Source organism: Schistocerca gregaria, chromosome 11 (genome assembly GCF_023897955.1).
Source record: "Schistocerca gregaria isolate iqSchGreg1 chromosome 11, iqSchGreg1.2, whole genome shotgun sequence".
NCBI lineage: Eukaryota > Metazoa > Arthropoda > Insecta > Orthoptera > Acrididae > Schistocerca > Schistocerca gregaria.
The window spans coordinates 18139940-18158922 of record NC_064930.1 but is presented as its reverse complement, the minus strand read 5'-3'; the positions used below and the strand labels follow the sequence as shown (position 1 = coordinate 18158922).

General features: G+C 40.0%; 1 protein-coding gene across 4 annotated transcripts in view; it reads right to left on the bottom strand.

Moving 5' to 3' along the window:
* LOC126295132 (zinc finger protein 708-like) overlaps positions 1-18578 on the bottom strand; it is a 108927-nt gene extending 90349 nt beyond the window's left edge. The window contains exons 1-3 of one of the 4 annotated variants that reach the window (XM_049987404.1): positions 18492-18578; positions 16810-16898; positions 7137-7199 (exon numbers count right to left, since the gene is read on the bottom strand). In XM_049987404.1, the coding sequence (XP_049843361.1) occupies positions 7137-7199; positions 16810-16881 (135 nt within the window). In that variant the 5' untranslated portion in view covers positions 16882-16898; positions 18492-18578. The other 3 variants (XM_049987405.1, XM_049987403.1, XM_049987402.1) reach the window with 3 other exon arrangements.
* Positions 18579-18983: the final 405 nt, after the last annotated feature.

Sequence of the window (18983 nt, the reverse complement as noted above, 5' to 3'; positions counted from 1 at the left end):
TAGCAATGTTTAAAGACCAGAAGAAGAGCAGTAGAAGAGTGCCACTTGAAGTGTTGAAGAGCACGCTGGTGGTTTTTTATGGCTGCAGCAATTTCCAGCGTCCACCAAGTGACCATGTTCTGGTGGGGGCAACCTAAAGAAGGGAATGCTCAAACAGCTGCTGAAAGGATGGAGGCAGTCAAAGTCTGAGTAGATTAATCAACACTGTCGTGTGGCAATACAGAGGGGATGGGAGCAGAGGAGAAGGCACCCCAGTCAGCCTTAGATAGTCCCCACCTGGGAGGGGGACAGAGGGAAACACTGAAGGAAGGTCAAGACAATAGGGTAATGGTCGCTGTCACATAAGTCATCATGGACTCCTCACTCAATCGAGGGAAGAAGGCCGGTACTGAAGTTGGAGAAAGTGCTGTGCGTCACACACCTGTGTTTAGTAAACAGAGCTGAAGCCCTGCCAGAACAGCTTCAACTGTTCTGGCTAGGGCAGTAGTCGCATGCCTACCCCAAAGTCCCCTAATAAAAAGAAGGGAGAAGGGAGTTGAAGGGGTGGTGAGGGTATGGGTTGTGGGCGGCATGTCAGGTGGGAGGTAAGGATTACAGATTGTGATTGGAGTGACCAGATAAAGCCTGACAACAATGTCTCCCACAGTGGTATGGAGGGGAACCCATTTACTAACAATGTCCTTCCGGACGAAGGTGCAAACACCAATACAGGCCGCAAGGGGCCAATTCAGTCCGACAAATCGTGGAACCCACAAAGGGTCGGTGAGTAATAAATGACAAAATGGCTCTCCTGGAGTGCAATACAAGCAGCAGAGTAGAAGAGGTGATGCAAGTATCCAAGAATTAGTCACGCCACTGAGTCACTATCCATCACTGATAACGATGAGGGTAATATCCATATAGGTTGGCTCAGACTCTGTTGGTAGGGGACTCTGTAGGAGGGGAAGGCCGCACCTCAGGGAGTACCAGAGAGGTCTTGCCCTTACTCCTGCGATTCTGCTTCTTCTCTTGGGAACAAAGAGAAGAGCAGACTTCAGCAAGGGGAGGCTCCCGATGTGGAGCAGCAGATCACCTCTCCGGGGAGTCACAGGAAGAGGACTCCCGGAAAGGAGCTCCAGTACCAGCAGCTGCCGAAACCAGGCAGCACTCCTCCGGCGGTGGAGATTAGCACCGGGGAGGGGGGGGGGGGGGGGGGAAGCAGGAGTGGCGTGTTTGACGTAAACTTGATAGTTCTGAATCTGTATATTTATGGTGTAAGAGTGGTGGTTCCTTGGGTAATGATTGTAATGTTCAAGGAGATATTATGTTTTATTATTGTAATGTTTGATACTAATAAATATATTATTTTCCTTTATTACAATTTTTTTTACACAAAAAACAAAAATCTACACATTGATCTTGTCAAAAGCCGAGAAGCGATTCTTCTTGGTGTTTTAGCTCTCAGGGATGCACTCTGTGTGAGGCACCTCTGGGTTTCCGCTGTTGGCACATTGCCCGGCGTGGCGCGCGACTCTATGCTTACCAGTCGCGCGCCGGGAAATCAAGTTTGAGATGACGTAATAGGGCGTGGCTGGGCTATAAATAGCGTGATTCTGGAAGATGACGTCAGTCAGCCTGCAGCCGCACGATGCCTCGTCATCGTTATGTTAGAAGGCGCTTTAGGCCCTCTGTTTTTAAAGCTTGTAAGAGTGTTAATCTTTCTCCAAAAGCTACAGACGAGGCTTCTATACTTTCTGGTGCCCACAGGTGGATGGGTTTTGTTGCAAGATTTAGTTTGGCTATGTCAGTGCAAGGGGGGGATAATGGGCGGGAGGGGGGATAATGGGCGGGAGGGGGGGGAAGGGAAGGAGAAAGTAGTAGCTGAGTATGGAATGTGATTAAGGAATGAAAGAGGGTATAATTTTGCACAGAGCAAAACTTCATAATACACTATGTGCTGAAAGTATCCAGACACCCCTAAAAACACACTTTTTCAAATTAGGTGCAGTGTGCTGCTACCTACTGCCAGATACTCCACCTCAGCGACCTCAGTAGTCAGGCATCATAACAGACCACAATGGGGTGCTATGCAGAACTCATTGATTTCGAATGTCTGCAGGTGATTGGGTGTCACTTGTGTCACACTTCTGTATGCGAGAATTCCACATTTCTGAACATTCCTAGATCCACTGCTTTCCATGTGATAGTGAAGTGGAAATGTGAATGGACATGTGCAGGGACATGTGCAGCACAAAAGCATAGAGACCAATTTTGTCTGCTGACTGACAGATACCACCGACAGTTGAAGATGATCACCTTGCATAATAGGCAAACATCCATCAAGACCTGAAGGAACTACAAGAAGGTAGGAATTTTATTTGATGGGATCTGGATGAACTGAAAGAATCAGAGGCTGTAGAGAGCTTCTATAGTACAAGAGGGAACAGTAGCTTTGAGAGATGAAAGTGCACGCAGCAGAGGATGAAGTAGATGAAAAAACCAGGCCAGTAGAAATCCTTGAGCAACAAAGGATATATTGAATTTAATAGATTAAGGAGAAAACATAAAAATGCAGTAAATGAAGCAGGCAAAAGGGAATACAAACATCGTAAAAATTAGATCAACAAGAAGTGCAAAATGGCAAGGCAGGGATGGCTACATGACAAATTTAAGGATGAAGAGGGATATATGACTAGGGGTAAGATAGATACTGCCTATTGGAATACTGATGAGACCTTTGGAGAAAAAGAGAACCACCTGTAAGAATATCAAGAGCTCAGATGAAAAACCAGTTCCAAGCAAAGAAGGGACGGCAAAAAGGTGAAAGAAGTATGTTGTTGTTGTTGTTGTTGTTGTTGTTGTTGTCGTCGTCATCGTCTTCAGTCCTGAGACTGGTTTGATGCAGCTCTCCATGCTACTCTATCCTGTGCAAGCTTCTTCAGCTCCCAGTACCTACTGCAACCTACATCCTTCTGAATCTGCTTAGTGTATTCTTCTCTTGGTCTCCCTATACGATTTTTACCCTCCACACTGCCCTCCAATACTAAATTGGTGATCCCTTCATTCCTCAGAACATGTCCTACCAACCGATCCCTTCTTCTGGTCAAGTTGTGCCACAAACTTCTCTTCTCTCCAATCCTATTCAATATTTCCTTATTAGTTATGTAATCTACCCATCTAATCTTCAGCATTCTTCTGTAGCACCACATACCGCAAGCTTCTATTCTCTTCTTGTCCAAACTATTTATCATCCATGTTTCACTTCCATACATGGCTACAATCCATACAAATACTTTCAAAAATGATTTCCTGACACGTAAATCTATACTCAATGTTAACAAATTTCTCTTCTTCAGAAACGCTTTCCTTGCCATTACCAGTCTACATTTGATATCCTCTCTACTTCGTCCATCATCAGTTATTTTGCTCCCCAAATAGCAAAACTCCTTTACTACTTAAAGTGTCACATTTCCTAATCTAATTCCCTCAGCATCACCCGACTTCATTCGACTACATTCCATTATCCTCATTTTGGTTTTGTTGATGTTCATCTTATACCCTCCTTTCAAGACACTATCCATTCCGTTCAACTGCTCTATCAACTCCTTTGCTGTCTCTGACATAATGACAATGTCATCGGCGAACCTCAAAGTTTTTATTTCTTGTCCATGGATTTTAATACCTACTCCGAATTTTTCTTTTCTTTTCCTTCACTGCTTGCTCAATATACAGATTGAATAATATCGGGGAGAGGCTACAACCCTGTCTCACTCCCTTCCCAACCACAGAATTTGAAAGAGTATTCCAGTCAACATTGTCAAAAGCTTTCTGTAAGTCTACAAATGCTAGACATGTAGGTTTGCCCTTTCTTAATCTAGCTTCTAAGTTAAGTCTTAGGGTCACTATTGCCCCATGTGTTCCAACATTTCTATGGAATCTAAACTAATCTTCCCCGAGGTCGGCTTCTACTAGTTTTTTCACTTGTCTGTAAAGAATTGGCGTTAGTATTTTGCAGCTGTGACTTATTAAACTGATAGTTCGGTAATTTTCATATATGCCAACAACTGCTTTCTTTGGAAATGGAATTATTATATTCTTCTTGAAATCTGAGGGTATTTCGCCTGTTTCATACATCTTGCTCACCGGATAGTAGTTTTGTCAGGACTGGCTCTCCCAAGGCCGTCAGTAGTTCTAATGGAATGTTGTCCACTCCAGGGGCCTTGTTTCGACTCAGGTCTTTCAGTGCTCTGTCAAACTCTTCACGCAGTATCGTATCTCCCATTTCATCTTCATCTACATCCCCTTCCATTTCCATAATATTGTCCTCAAGTACATCGCCCTAGTATAGACACACTATATACTCCTTCCACCTTTCTGCTTTACCTTCTTTGGTTATAACTGGGTTTCCATCTGAGCTCTTGACGTTTATGCAAGTGGTTCTCTTGTCTCCAAAGGTGTCTCTAATTTTCCTGTAGGCAGTATCTATCTTACCCCCTAGTGATACTCGCTTCTACATCCTTACATTAGTCCTCTAGCCATCCCTGCTTAGTGATTTTGCACATCCTGTCGATCTCATTTTTGAAACGTTTGTATTCCTTTTTGCCTGCTTCATTTACTGCGTTTTTATTTTTCTCCATTCATCAATTAAATTCAATATTTCTTCTGTTACCCAAGGATTTCTACTAGCCCTCATCTTTTTACCTACTTGATCCTCTGCTGCTTTCACTACTTCATCCCTCAAAGCTACCCATTCTTCTTCTACTGTGTTTCTTTCCCCCATTCCTGTCAATTGTTCTCTTATGCTCTCCCTCAAACTCTGTACAACCTCTGGTTCTTTCAGTTTATCCAGGTCCCATCTCCTTAAATTGCCACCTTTTTGCAGTTTCTTTAGTTTCAATCTACAGATCATAACCAATAGATTGTGATCTGAGTCCACGTCTGCCCATGGAAATGTTTACAATTTAAAACCTGGTTCCTAAATCTCTGTCTTACCATTATATAATCTATCTGATACCTTTTAGTATCTCCAGTATTCTTCCATGTACACAACCTTCTTTTATGATTCTTGAACCAAGTTTTAGCTATGATGAACTTATGCTCTATACAAAATTCTACAAGGCAGCTTCCTCTTTCATTTCTTAGCCCCAATCCATATTAACCTACTACATTTCCTTCTCTCCCTTTTCCTACTACCGAATTCCAGTCAACCATGACACTTGAATTTTCATCTCCCTTCACTATCTGAATAATTTCTTTTATTTCATAATACATTTCTTCAATTTCTTCGTCATCTGTAGAGCTAGTTGGCATATAAACTTTTACTACTGTAGCAGGCGTGGGCTTCGTATCTATCTTTGCCACAATAATGCGTTCACTATGCTGTTTGTAGTAGCTTACCCACATTCCCATTTTCCTATTCTTAATTAAACTTACTCCTGCATTACCCCTATTTGATTTTGTGTTTATAACTCTGTAGTCACCTGACCAGTAGTCTTGTTCCTCCTGCCACCGAACAGAAGTATATAGAGGGTCTACACAAGGGCGATGTACTTGTGGGCAATATTATGAAAATGGAAGAGAATGTAGATGAGGATGAAATGGGACATATGATATAGTGTGAAGAGTTTGGCAGACTGCTGAAAGACCGAAGTTGAATCCAGGGCCTTGGAGTAGACATCATCCATTAAAACTACTGACAGCCTTGGGAAAGCCAGCCTTGCAAATACTCTCCCATCTGGTGAGCACAATGTATTGGACAGACGAAATACCATCATACTTCAAGAAGAATATAATAATTGCAATCCCAAACAAAACAAGCGTTTGACAGCTGTGAAAATTACCTAAATATAAGTTTAATAGTATAATAGTGTTTTGGCTGATGTGTATGTGGATTTAGTATTTTGACTTTCAAATGGATGCTAGGCAATGCCAAAGGAACCATTCCGCAACATTTAAGGCAATTGTCAAATGCATCAATTTATTACAATGGTGTACCAGAAAATGCCTCCAAAATTTTTATTCTATTGTTAATATCAGTTTTCATGGATATTACTCTGTTGATGTTACCACTTTGCTGACAGTATGCAGCACCCTCCTGCTGGAGAGTTCTGAACTGCCATGTGTAAAATGGGTATGTGTTGTTTAACCTTTGAATCACATGAAATATCCCTCAGAACACAGAGTGCAAATTAAAATAGTTCAGCCATGTGTTGACACCCTCTCCTACATCATGACAATGCCAGACCATACACAACTTTTTTTTCCACTTGCAGCAGTCTGACACCTTTGATTCATTATTACTGAGCATCCTCCTTAGTGTGCCAGTTTGATCCAATGAATTTTCGGCTATTTCCAAAACCTAAAGAACACCTTCAAGGCCTTCACTTTGATACAGAGGAATTGGTGTGAGGAGATGTGAGGCTGTGGGCCTGCCAACAAACACACTACACTGACGACACCAAGAATCTGGTGTCTCATTGGGACGAAGGTGTTAAGTGTCATGGTGACTGTTTGAAATAAATACATAAACACAAAGAATAAAGAAGTAAAATATTATTAAGATTTATTTCAATTTAAATGCAGCAATTATTTTTGTGCCACTACTTTCCAACATGTGCTCATGCCAAAATGTTCACCAATTAAAATTTAAGCTTTAATTAATTCGGCAAAGAAGATGGTTATCAACAGATGTCTACTGGCATCTCTTAAGGTCAAAGGCATAAGCATTATCACCTGGCAAATAAAAACACCCAATGATGGAGTTCACATACAAGGAATCGTTAAAGAAACTGCTCATTAAAACAGGAAATCGTGGCTTGAATTTTGATACCAATTACCATATAACTTTTTCAATGCCATCCCATTTAATTCTTATTTGTGCTTATAATGTAAAGAAGCAATTCTACCAATTCACAAGCTAAACTAGTTCATCTGCTTCAAGATAATGTTTAAATCCATATGGGTGAAGTGTAACAAAATATTCTTTTTACCTGTTTCCACGTTTCCAAACTGGCACATACTGTAACACTGTCATCCTTACCCTAAGGTACAAACAGGACTGCTGAAATGACTACTCACACCATTGATAACCATCTCATTAGTTTCACCACATCTCAGCAATGATTAATTCCATGCAGCCATATAAATTCTAAAATTACCTCTTTATTCACATTCTCCTCCAACTCTTCTTTTACATTCGTGGTGCATGGGTAAACTTGGGCCTGTGGTAAAACAAACTGTAATAAGTACATTTAAGCAGTCACAGTGCTCCCATATTATATAATTGTCTCAGATATATAAAGCCCAACTGTCATACCACTTAATAACTAAATAGTAGTATGGTTAAGTGTTGTCTTTTGTGTTTAAAAGCCTGTGTGACGAGTTCACACTGCGGTATATTTCAATGGGAGGTAACTAAAAATTGTAAGATTGATTAAGGACAATGCCTTTGAAAATTCATTATCATCTTCAACTTCTGCCTTAGATAGAAAGAATACAGCAACATATTATTAACTGATCTTTGTATTAATTAACTGCCGACAATATTACTAATATACTAGTACTAATACCACATCAAACCCACCAACAAGCAACAGTACCTCCATTATGACAGCTGCCACCCATTCCATATCAAGCAGTCCCTTCCCTACAGCCTAGGACTTCATGGCAAACGAATCTGCTCCAGTCTTGAACCATTACACCAACAACCTGAAAACAGCTTTCGCATCCGGCAACTACCCTCCCAACCTGGTACAGAAGCAAATAACCAGAGCCACTTCCTCATCCCCTCAAACCCAGAACCTCTCACAGAATAACCCTAAAAGTGCCCCACTTGTGACAGGATACTTCCTGGGACTGGATCAGACTCTGAATGTGGCTCTCCAGCAGGGATACAACTTCCTAAAATCCTGCCCCGAAATGAGATCCATCCTTCATGAAATCCTCCCCACTCCACCAAGAGTGTCTTTCCGCCATCCACCTAACCTTTGTACCCTCTTGGTTCATCCCTATGAAATCCCCAAACCACCTTCCCTACCCTCTGGCTCCTACCCTTGTAACTGCCCCCAGTGTAAAACCTGTCCTATGCACACTCCCACCACCACCTACTCCAATCCTGTAACCCGGAAGGTGTACACGATCAAAGGGAGAGCCACGTGTGAAAGCACCCACGTGATTTACCAACTGACCTGCCTACACTGTGACGCTTTCATTGTGGGAATGACCAGCAACAAACTGTCCATTCACATGAATGGACAGAGGCAGACAGTGTTTGTTGGTAATGAGGATCACCCTGTGGCTAAACATGCCTTGGTGCACGGCCAGCACATCTTGGCACAGTGCTAAACCGCCCGGGTTATCTGTATACTTCCCACCAACACCAAACTATCCAAACTCCGGAGATGGGAACTCGCCCTTCAGTATATCCTCTCTTCTCGATATCCGCAAGTCCTCAACCTCCGCTAATTTCAAGTTGCTGCCGCTCATACCTCACCTGTCTTTCAACAACTTCTTTGCCTCTGTACTTCCGCCTCGACTGACATCTGTGCCCAAACTCTTTGCCTTTACAAATGGCTGCTTGTGTGTGTGTGTGTGTGTGTGTGTGTGTGTGTGTGTGTGTGTGTGTGTGTGTGTGTGTGTGTGTGTACACACGCGCGCGAGTAACACCTATCCTTTTTCCCCCTAAGGTAAGTCTTTCCGCTCCCGAGATTGGAATGACTCCTCACCCTCTCCCTTAAAACCCACATCCTTTTGTCTTTCCCTCTCCTTCCCTCTTTCCTGAAGAAGCAACCGTCGGTTGCGAAAGCTAGAAATTCCGTGTGTTTGTGTGTTTTATTTATTGTGCCTATCTACCGGCGCTTTCCCGCTTGGTAAGTCTTGGAATCTGTTTTTTTAATATATTTTTCCCATGTGGAAGTTTCTTTTTATTTTAGCACTAATAATGATGATTTTATGGTTATTACTATCTAAGCTATGGCAGGCTACCTCTGAATTCCCACCATACACCTGGTGTATGTCACTTCTGCTTTGAGCTTGTGGCGCCATAGGGCATGGTAGAGCCATGCAGGGTACATAGACAGTATTTGGCATTCAGCCAAAATTGACAGAATGAAGTGACTGGTAGTCCTTTAAAAGTTCTGTTTAGTTAATAGTTGCAGGCACAATTGTTAAAAAAGACTCAACATTGGTGTGGTCTTGGCTATCTGCGTTTGCTATTGGTTCTTCTATGTGGAAGTTGCATTATGCAAGGAGCTTTCTCATCTGAAAAACTGCCTGAATTGGGTTGTGTTGCATGACTTAATATCTTGTGGCGTTGCCTTGGAAGGGGTTGGGATAATGTCTAGCAACCAGACAGGCTTGTTATTGCTATTCAGTTCCCCATGTTCTGCAGTGGATTCGATGATTTGATAATCTTTAACACTGTTTTTTGAATGTGACTATGTTTAGCCTTAGACCAAGCTTCTGATGAGAATCATGAGATGACTCCATTGATCTGCACAACTACTGTGGTCACGTGGTTGCATGAAGTGAGAATGACAGTGGAATTTAGATGCTCCTTAGTCTGCTCCAGCGTTCTACTGTTGTGGCACACTGTTTTGGACCTGGACTCAGAGCATGCTCATCATACTATGGCTGTTAACATTGACTCTGTATGTCAGCCTCATGGAATGCACCACATCCAGCTACTGATGGGCTGCCTTCACTTAAGCTACGTGAATTTCTGCTTGAAATTTATAGTAAAATTTTGTACATTTTGATGTTTGGGAGTTTGTTGGGTTGAGTGCTCTTCTTGTACGTAACGTCCAGCACTGTTAGAATGGCCACATGCTGATTGGCTCTAAGGGTATCACACATGTGATATTCAGACGTCATCCAGACATTTGAGACTCACGGGCTGGAAGAAGCAAAAGTGTGTAAAACCGTCAAGTGTTACTGAGCTCTGAATTTTGTGTGTTCATTCACTGGCCATCTGTGAGCTGGACAGTGAAAGGAATTTATTTCATCTCAGGGCAAGTTACTGTTTACTAGATTTAATTGTCCAACTGTTTGTTATTTTAAAGTTGTCATGGGGTGACATTTCCTCACCTTTTATTTACTGTTACAAGTTATTTCCGAGTACTAATTACTGGTTTTTATTTTTCCATGGCGTTCTTGAGCTGCCATGCATGCGCATTCACTTACTGCGTTACTTACACATTTTCTACAGTATACCTTAATAGAATTTTCACTGTGTCTTAAGCCAGTTACATCCATCTGCACACACACATTCTATTATTTATTACTTAACTGTTCACTGGGGCAAGACACTGCCTGACACAGCTCTAGAAATGATTGCACCTGTTTACTTCATTAAATTACCTAGATGCACTTGTAGGTGTATTTTATGAATTTCCTTTTTCTGGTGGTCCCAAGGCAGCTGTAAATTCCTCTGTCTTCCAGGATGGCTATTCAGTTTTAACATTTGAGATGAGTTAGGCTTCTGTCTTGTATTAAAGAGCCACCTGTTTCCAAATAATTAGTTCATTTGTTGAAGCATTTTATGAGTAGCAGTTTGTGAAGATGGAAATTTTTAATCTAATATCTAAGAACTGGTGTCAGACACAGCTTTTGTCTTTAATTATTGCCTGATTTAAAATGGTCACTAAACTACAGTATGTAATGTCTTAAAGTTGAAAGTTTAGAGTTTTTGTATTCCTGCTAACGTATCTGTAGTTATTTTCCTTAAATAAATATGTCTTAATAAACAATGGTGACTGATGTGAACCCCAATCTGTCCAGTCCTTCCACTTAATTTCCCCTTTTCCTGCTGGATGTTTGGTTGGTAACAGAGGATCGTTATTTTCCAGGAAGTAAACGGGAAAGGGGTGCTCGTACTGTCATTCACCATGAGGTCTGTGTGTGTGTGTGTGTGTGTGTGTGTGTGTGTGTGTGTGTGTGTGTGTGTGTGTGTGTGTGTGTGTGTGTTCTTATTGAAGAAGCAACAGTTTATCTATGAATTAAAAGTGTGTGTGCTTCCATGTTAGGGGTCAGTGCTGCCGAACTTGTGGCTCATCTGCATGCTGCTGTGGACAACCCCTTGGTGATTAGTACGAACTGCACCAGGAAGGTATATGTTGCACTAGCTGACTGAGCTCCAGCTATGGCAACATTGTGTCAGAATGTAAAGTGTTTAGAAAGTAGTCAGTCCCTCCATAAGCAAATACATACAATTCAGGCACAATTTATCCATTGGGATAATCACTTGTGTATTCCACAGTGAAGTCTATATTCTGAGCAGGTTAGATTAGCTCTGCAGTTACAGAGGCAATTAACTGACTTGCAGAGTGGTGCCAGCTGCTTCGATTTAGACAAATTAGGATCAATATGTGGTAAACAAGAGTCTCCCACTAACAGATTATTGCTGGAAGTAGTAGGAATTCCTCAGATACCTTTGAGGTCAAGAACGGAATTCATTTGGGAAATTACCTTACTAAATAATTTTACTGCTTCAAGCTATACTGGAACTTTCATTTAAAATTTAAATACAGGTGAAATCCATCCTGTGGATCATGGTCAAATTTGTGTTTTATGTCAATGCATAAGCCGTGTTTTCAGTCAAATTTTACACCAAAGTGCAACATCGAGGGAGTTGTGGAAATCAATTATTGGACTCACAATGTAACCTCGTATTAAGATGCTGCTCAAGCATCAACATTTTTGGCTAGTGCAGTTTCTTCATGAACATTTTCCTAGGTAGATAGATGAATGTATATGGCCATTCCATCCTTGGAATTGCAAGTCACAGAGATACAAATACTCAATAATATATTAGAGAAAATGGAGTGACAGGACCGTTCATGGATTACCTTCACTAATAAATGCACATCTTTCACTGAACTAGTGGCTTTGGTGTCTGCCATTGAAGCCCGAGTTTCGCAGACCAGCGGTGATGGGGGTTTAAGTGTGATGCACAGGATGGGGATCGAGATTCCAAGCAATTTAAAAGGGGACCACCCATAAGGAACAACAGTAGGTTGTGTTTCTGGTGTAATTAAGAGAGGCTTTTGTATGGCAATGCCTGGTGCCATGGAAGGAAAGTCAAACAGCTGACATCACAAGGAATGGAAGGGGCATGGTACTGTTCTTCTGCCGATTTGCTGTCTCTGTGCGAAGTCTGAGGTAGGGGAACCCATGCCTTACCTTTGGTTACAACTTAACCAGGAATCACTGTGCACCCTCCTCAACTCTGGTCGTTCAGTTTCTTGTTTCAATTAACTGCGGTATTTGGTGTTCCACCATACTTATGAACTGCCTCATTTGCCTCCTTCCTCCCAGTGTCGAGCTCCCATGGGGCACATGTTGCCTCGGATAGTCAAAACTGAGTACTGGAAAATTTTCTTGGCCTGTGCAGTGCATAGCAATTACAAATCTTTCAGTGAACTTAATTTCAGAGTGTGTTTATGTAAGTGGTAGTGGGTTGATGTTACATTGTCAAGGCAGGGTTGTTTATTTTAAATGTAACCCAGCTGAAAAATTTAAGTTTTGCTACCGCCAGGTTGTCACAGGAATTCATAGTGCATTACTGCAGGAAGGAAAGGCGTAATGGTGAAAGAAGTATCTGGACGGTCTGTGTAAGGGTTATGTAAGCAGTATTACGCAACTGGAAGAGAATGTAGATGAGGATGAAATGGGAGATATGATATAGTGTGAAGAGTTTGGCAGACTGCTGAAAGACCGAAGTTGAATCCAGGCCCTGGGAGTAGACATCATCCATTAAAACTACTGACAGCCTTGGGAAAGCCAGCCTTGAAAATACTCTTCCATCTGGTGAGCACAATGTATTGGACAGGCGAAATACCCCTCATACTTCAAGAAGAATATAATAATTGCAATCCCAAACAAAACAAGTGTTTGACAGGTGTGAAAATTACCTAAATATAAGTTTAATAAGTCAGTATAATAGTGTTTTGGCTGATGTGTATGTGGATTTAGTATTTTGACTTTCAAATGGATGCTAGGCAATGCCAAAGGAACCATTCCGCAACATTCAAGGCAATTGTCAATTGCATCAATTTATTACAAGGGTGTACCAGAAAATAATGCCTCCAAAATTTAGATTCTGTTCTTAATATAATTTGTCATGCATATTACTCTGCTGATGTTATAATTTTGCTGTTGCAATATGCAGCACCCTCCTGCTGTAGTTCCGAAATGCAGTGTGTAATGTGTGTAGTGTGTGTGTGTGTGTGTGTGTGTGTGTGTGTGTGTGTGTGTGTGTGTGTGTGTGTGTGTGTTTAACCTTATAAGCATGTGGCAAAACCCTCAGAACACAGAGTGCAAATTAAAATAGTTCATCCACGTGTGGACACCCTCTCCTACATCATGACAATGCCAGACCATACATAACTTTTTTTGCACTTTTAACAGTCTGGCACCTTTGATTCATTATTATTGATCATCCTCCATAGTGTCTCGGTTTGACCCAATGAATTTTCAACTATTTCCAATACCTAAGAACACCTTCGAGGCCTTCACTTTGACAGTGGTGAATTGGTGTGAGCAGAGGTGAGGCTGTGGGTCTGCCAACAAAGTCACACTATACTGACGACACCAAGAACATTGTGTCTTATTGGGACAAAGGTGTTGAGTGCCATGGTGACTGAAATAAATATATGAACACAAAGAATAAAGAAGTATAATGTTAGTAAAGTTTGTTTTAATTTTGATGCAGCAATTATTTTCAATTAAAATTTTTGTGCCATTACTGTCCAATGTGTGCTCATGACAAAATGTTCACCAATTTAAGCTTTAATTAATTTGGCAAAGAAGGTGACTTTCAACTGACATGTCTACATGCATCTCTCAAGGTCAAAGGGAAGTTCTGCCCATCAACTAACACAGCACACAATGTAAGGCAAGACTTATTGTACATAAAAATACATTCTGGGCACCATTTGGATTTTTGGTAAATATTAGGCTGTGCTATTGGTCAATTTGTTACCACATCCTTTACATGCCTTTCACATTTCTAGGCTTTGTCAGCTCACAGCCACATTGCCACCTTTCAACCCAGGCTAGGCCTTGAGCTGCACTATGGATTAGTCTCATCGCAACCAATTTTTCAAGGGCGGGGAGGGGGGGGGGGGGGGGAGTGTAGCACCACATTTTAACCTTTTAGTCTTTGAATAGTTCCCAGGTTCAGGTCCAAGGTCAATGACTCCACAAATTTCTTTTCATTCACATGATTAGTGTTGTGCATACATATCATTCTGTGTGCAAAACCATTATTACGTCAGGTGTCAAAGCCAAAGCCTGAACTATGTTGTGTCTAACCATTCTTACTGTATTTAATAAAATTTAGTGTTCCGTATTTACTCGAATCTATGCCGCACCTGAAATCTGAGACTCGAAATTCAAGGGGAGAGAAGTTTTAGGCCGCATCTTCAAATCTGAACAAAGTTGGTCCATTGTAATATGAGACAATTTATGTCGAATGAATAACAATACAGCTACAGTAGTTTGGTTCGAGTCTTAAGCTTAGCAGTTAAGCTTTACCAGGCAGCCATAGCTATGCGCCAGGCTTCCGGCCATATTTATACGGTTACCCTTCCTTTTTCACGTGCTTCGTCTGGTTTGAATTGATTGCTTATTTTTCTTTGTTATAGGTGTTTACATCACTAAGCTGAAAATTCGTTACTGTACTGTGTCACACATTGTTTGTCGCATTCTGATAGTGCGTGTTTACGGCCTGTCACTGGTTGCTGCATGGCTTGCTTTTGTGTACACCACCGCCACTTACAATTTTTTTTAAAATAGAGGAATCGTCTCATTAGCGAAACAATAGCAAGAGACTGCTATTTGTTGTTACTCACACTGCTACTTTCTTTGATAATGATCAACAAGAACAAAATTATAGACTGCCTATGATAAATGTTCTGAACGAGAGTATGGCAAAATTTTTTCTCTGTTTGAAAATCTTTGCAGGTGCCTCTTTAGTACATGACATTCTGCACAGAAATTAGAGTTATTTTAGATTTAAAAATCTAGTCAATTGCTTTGCCTTATTTCTGACTGTATCACTATTACTCATCTGAATAATACGAAAATAATCATGACATGATATGTATACTCTCCCACATTTGCTGTTGTCTCAATCTAGTTTTGTACTTTATTAGACAGACAGGATTTAAATGAGATAGCAGAAAACATGAAAAAATACATGGCAAAATGTTTATATTCGTATTATTCTTATGGTAAAGAGAATACTGCATGTGAATCACAATTAATAAAAATTCCTATTAGAAACCATCTCTTCTCACAGATAGGAAAAAATTCAGAACATAGAGTTGGCCATATTGACAAACATCGCAAACAGTCTTGCCAGTCGGATTTTGGTAGTACGTTGAAATGCTACTACATTCGAAGACGAACAACATGGAATTTGTATTTACTTCGTTGGATAATTTATGAAAATGCAGTGGTCGAAACTCGGGGCGGAGAAACAAGCTCCTCTTCCACTTTTTTCTTTATTTATTTACTGACGCAGAGGATTTGGTGCCAGTATTTATCTTTGTGCCTACAAAGCATGCCTGTGTAGCGCTACATATATTCGATGGCAGAAGTTAGTTGTGGCAGCACCCACCAACATTTTTCAGAACTTCCACTTGCTTTGCATTCTATGCCAAGCCGCAGGCGGTGTTTTGGATTACAGAAACCGGAAAAAAGTGCGGCGTAGATTCGAGTAAATACGGTATTTACTTTCCTATAATTCCCTCACAGAGACAGTTTAGGATTATTGCTGTGATACTGCTTGTCAAATGAACTGCAAGCTGTTGGCATATTTTGTACAAACTATAATGAAGCAGTCACATATGTTCAATTGAAAATGCTGCATTAATGCTACCATAGTACTTTTGTAGTTGTACTCAAGATGGATGTTGAAGCAGAATAGTTCAGCACAGACAGTACACAAGTAGTTTGCATGATTGTACCAGGACTCAAAATTCTGGTTGGCAGAAAAAAACACTAGTGACACCAAGTGAATTTAGTTGCCTACTTATAGCTGAATATCTTACAAACGGTTGCACTGCACCACATTTTAAGTGACATGTATATGTACGATTGTTTACACCAGTAACTAACATTCTGGCCATTTCACAAACAATGTGTAACAATGTGCAGCAAATGGAGGAAGTGGTTATGTATAAACCTGTCAATATTTAATATGCAACTCCATGGCTTCATCAAAACTTTGCTGCCAAGAAATTCATTTTGCATATACAGGCTGTGTAACAATTTATGCTTCCATGTGATATTTGTCTGTAATTTAACTTTACTGCTGACAGTTCTACTTACACTTTGTTCACATATTTAAAGTCAACTTCTAATGTTAATAGTACTACAAAATGTACTTCTCAGATTAGTGACAAACATCACTTTAAAATTATTTACAGCTAATTTAGTTTACGCCATATCATTTATAAATTTAATAGCACTGCTAACATTCACCATAATAAAAATGATTCTTAAGTGGCGCATTAAGGTTATCATTTTAAAGAAACGTATCAGAGCAGCATACACTAACTTAATGGCAACCACTTTATCTGTATAACTGTGTTGTGCATTAAATATGTTTTCCATGTTCACTGAACATTAAATTAAAACTCTTAATTCTATGTGACACTTAATAGAAGGCTTATTTCAATGCACTGTGCAAAATGCCATATTTAAGACAAAGTTTTTTTTTTTTTTTTTTTTAGTAAATTGAATTACTCATGTTTCCAGTATTCACACACTCTCCTGCTGCACACAGAAATTAATGAAATACTTAAGGAATACAAGTAAGTCACTTACCATGCACTGTAGCTCAGTTTGTACTTCATCCATTCCCTCTTTTTTTATCCACATAGTTGGCTCCTGGTCCATGACTTCAGTTCTACAGTCTGAAAAAGGAAAGCAATCAGATAAGAACAGTTGTACTCGTTTTCCATTGTTACCATGAAGTATAGCTCAAAGGCAGTATTTTCACTCATCTATTGGCCACAGCAAATGGGTGATTACGCAGGAAACAGATTCAAAGTAGCTGAGGAAAAGAGTGTTTAGTGATATAAACTCATTTCCATTTCTCAGGTCATGAAGAGAAAGAACAATCATAAAATAAATGCACTGGAAACTGAGTATTTACAATTGCTACTGTTCCTTTGTAACACTGGCTTATGGATACTGTCATAACAATTAAGGAAGATGTGTATTTTTTGTGCATGCACTAACTTCAGCATTACGAAAATCAAAGCAGTCAATAGATCGAAGCAAAACTACTGAATAACACCAAATATTTCATTATACACTTTGTTCGTTGTGTTAATTTCAGTCTTATGGGGACATCATGAAAATCTGGACATACAGATTGTTTATCAGTAAATATGCATTTTCAACACAGGTATTACCTTGGAACTTTCTTCATCTGTATTCATTCACGGATGTATACTCAATTTATAGTAGGCAACATCATTTGAGAATGTTTACCTGCTATTCAAGAAAACCATACACGTGTACCATAGATTGCACACTGCAATGCAGAAGTCCTCATTTTTTATTACCATCAAGATTAAACATTGGTTAGTTTTTTCTGGTGAATGATCTATTAAGTTCTGATGACATGTAGGACCTATAGCTTTATGTTAGACAAACTACAGTTAATTTGTACCTCATATTTCGTCAGTTCCTGAAAAAATGTTACACTATTCTTATACAAAACTCCATTAAAAACCACACACTACAACAAACTGGTATTTACACATGATTACACGAACACTAATGACACGAGTCATCAAAGCACAGCACTAACAAAATGCAACAGAATTATAGCATTTCCTTTCATGTGAACACACTCAAACCATGAAATGATGTAACTGTGGGCACTTGAAAAAATGCTTACGTTAGCTCGAAAATCTGGAGCCGCTTTATGTCTACATCAAATAACAGCAAATTATCATCACAATCATTAATACAGTTAAGTAGGTCAACATAACCGTAGTAACATAGCGAATGTTTGAACTTCACTGTCCGCCTTTTCTCGTCAGTCACGAAGTACATGACGGAGATAACTGCAAAGACAAACTGCTCCTGACAACACGTCACAATCTCAGCCGTTTCTTTTACGAAGATACACGTACCGATTTTACCGGACAGGCCCAAAACAACACGCACTAACAACTCAGGTATTTGGTTGTTATGAACATAACCTGAAAAATTACAATTCACACACAGTTACCAAGCATACTATAGGTAATGTGATCACAATTAAATACAGAATAAAACCTCATCCTTCTGTAACCATTAAATTAAATTTTTTAAAAGAAAAGACAGCAGCCTGAAACATAGCAACCACAGATTCATCACAAGATATTCACGAAATATTACACTCATCAAACTTAACTCTTGTTGTGATATAAATTAAGTACAATGTTAATTTATTTGCGGAGCACATTTGTTCACGTACTCCTGCTTACAGTTTATAAACGCTTATAAATTACCTGCAGAGTGCCACACACAAGTTTCCGCAAATCCACAAAGTTGCAGCTGACTACTTCACTGAAACGAGCTAAACCAAAGTTCTTTCTGCAAGACAAAGCACTATGCCGTGGGATGTGAGATAAGCAGTATATGAATACTGGAAAGATAAAATGCGTAAATTAAATTCCATAGGATATTCTATCCCTTTGGTAAATCCTTCTCGCTATTTTAGGACAGCAACTACATAACTTAAAATAGCTGTTACTGAATAAATGCGTTTGAAAATTTCTTAAAGTTTTAAATCTTCACTGTGCCTTGTCGGAAGCACTGATCTGAACAGGGACTTCACATAGTTGTACTTTCCCGTTGTTTCAGGCTGGACGGGCATGTACAAGGCTCTTGACAGTGGGATCTCGTTGATTTTCTTGTTTTCTTGTTGGAATTATGAGCTCTAAACTCTTCATCAAAGTTCTCTTTAAATCGCATAACCAATGGATGCTGTTTTATGACAT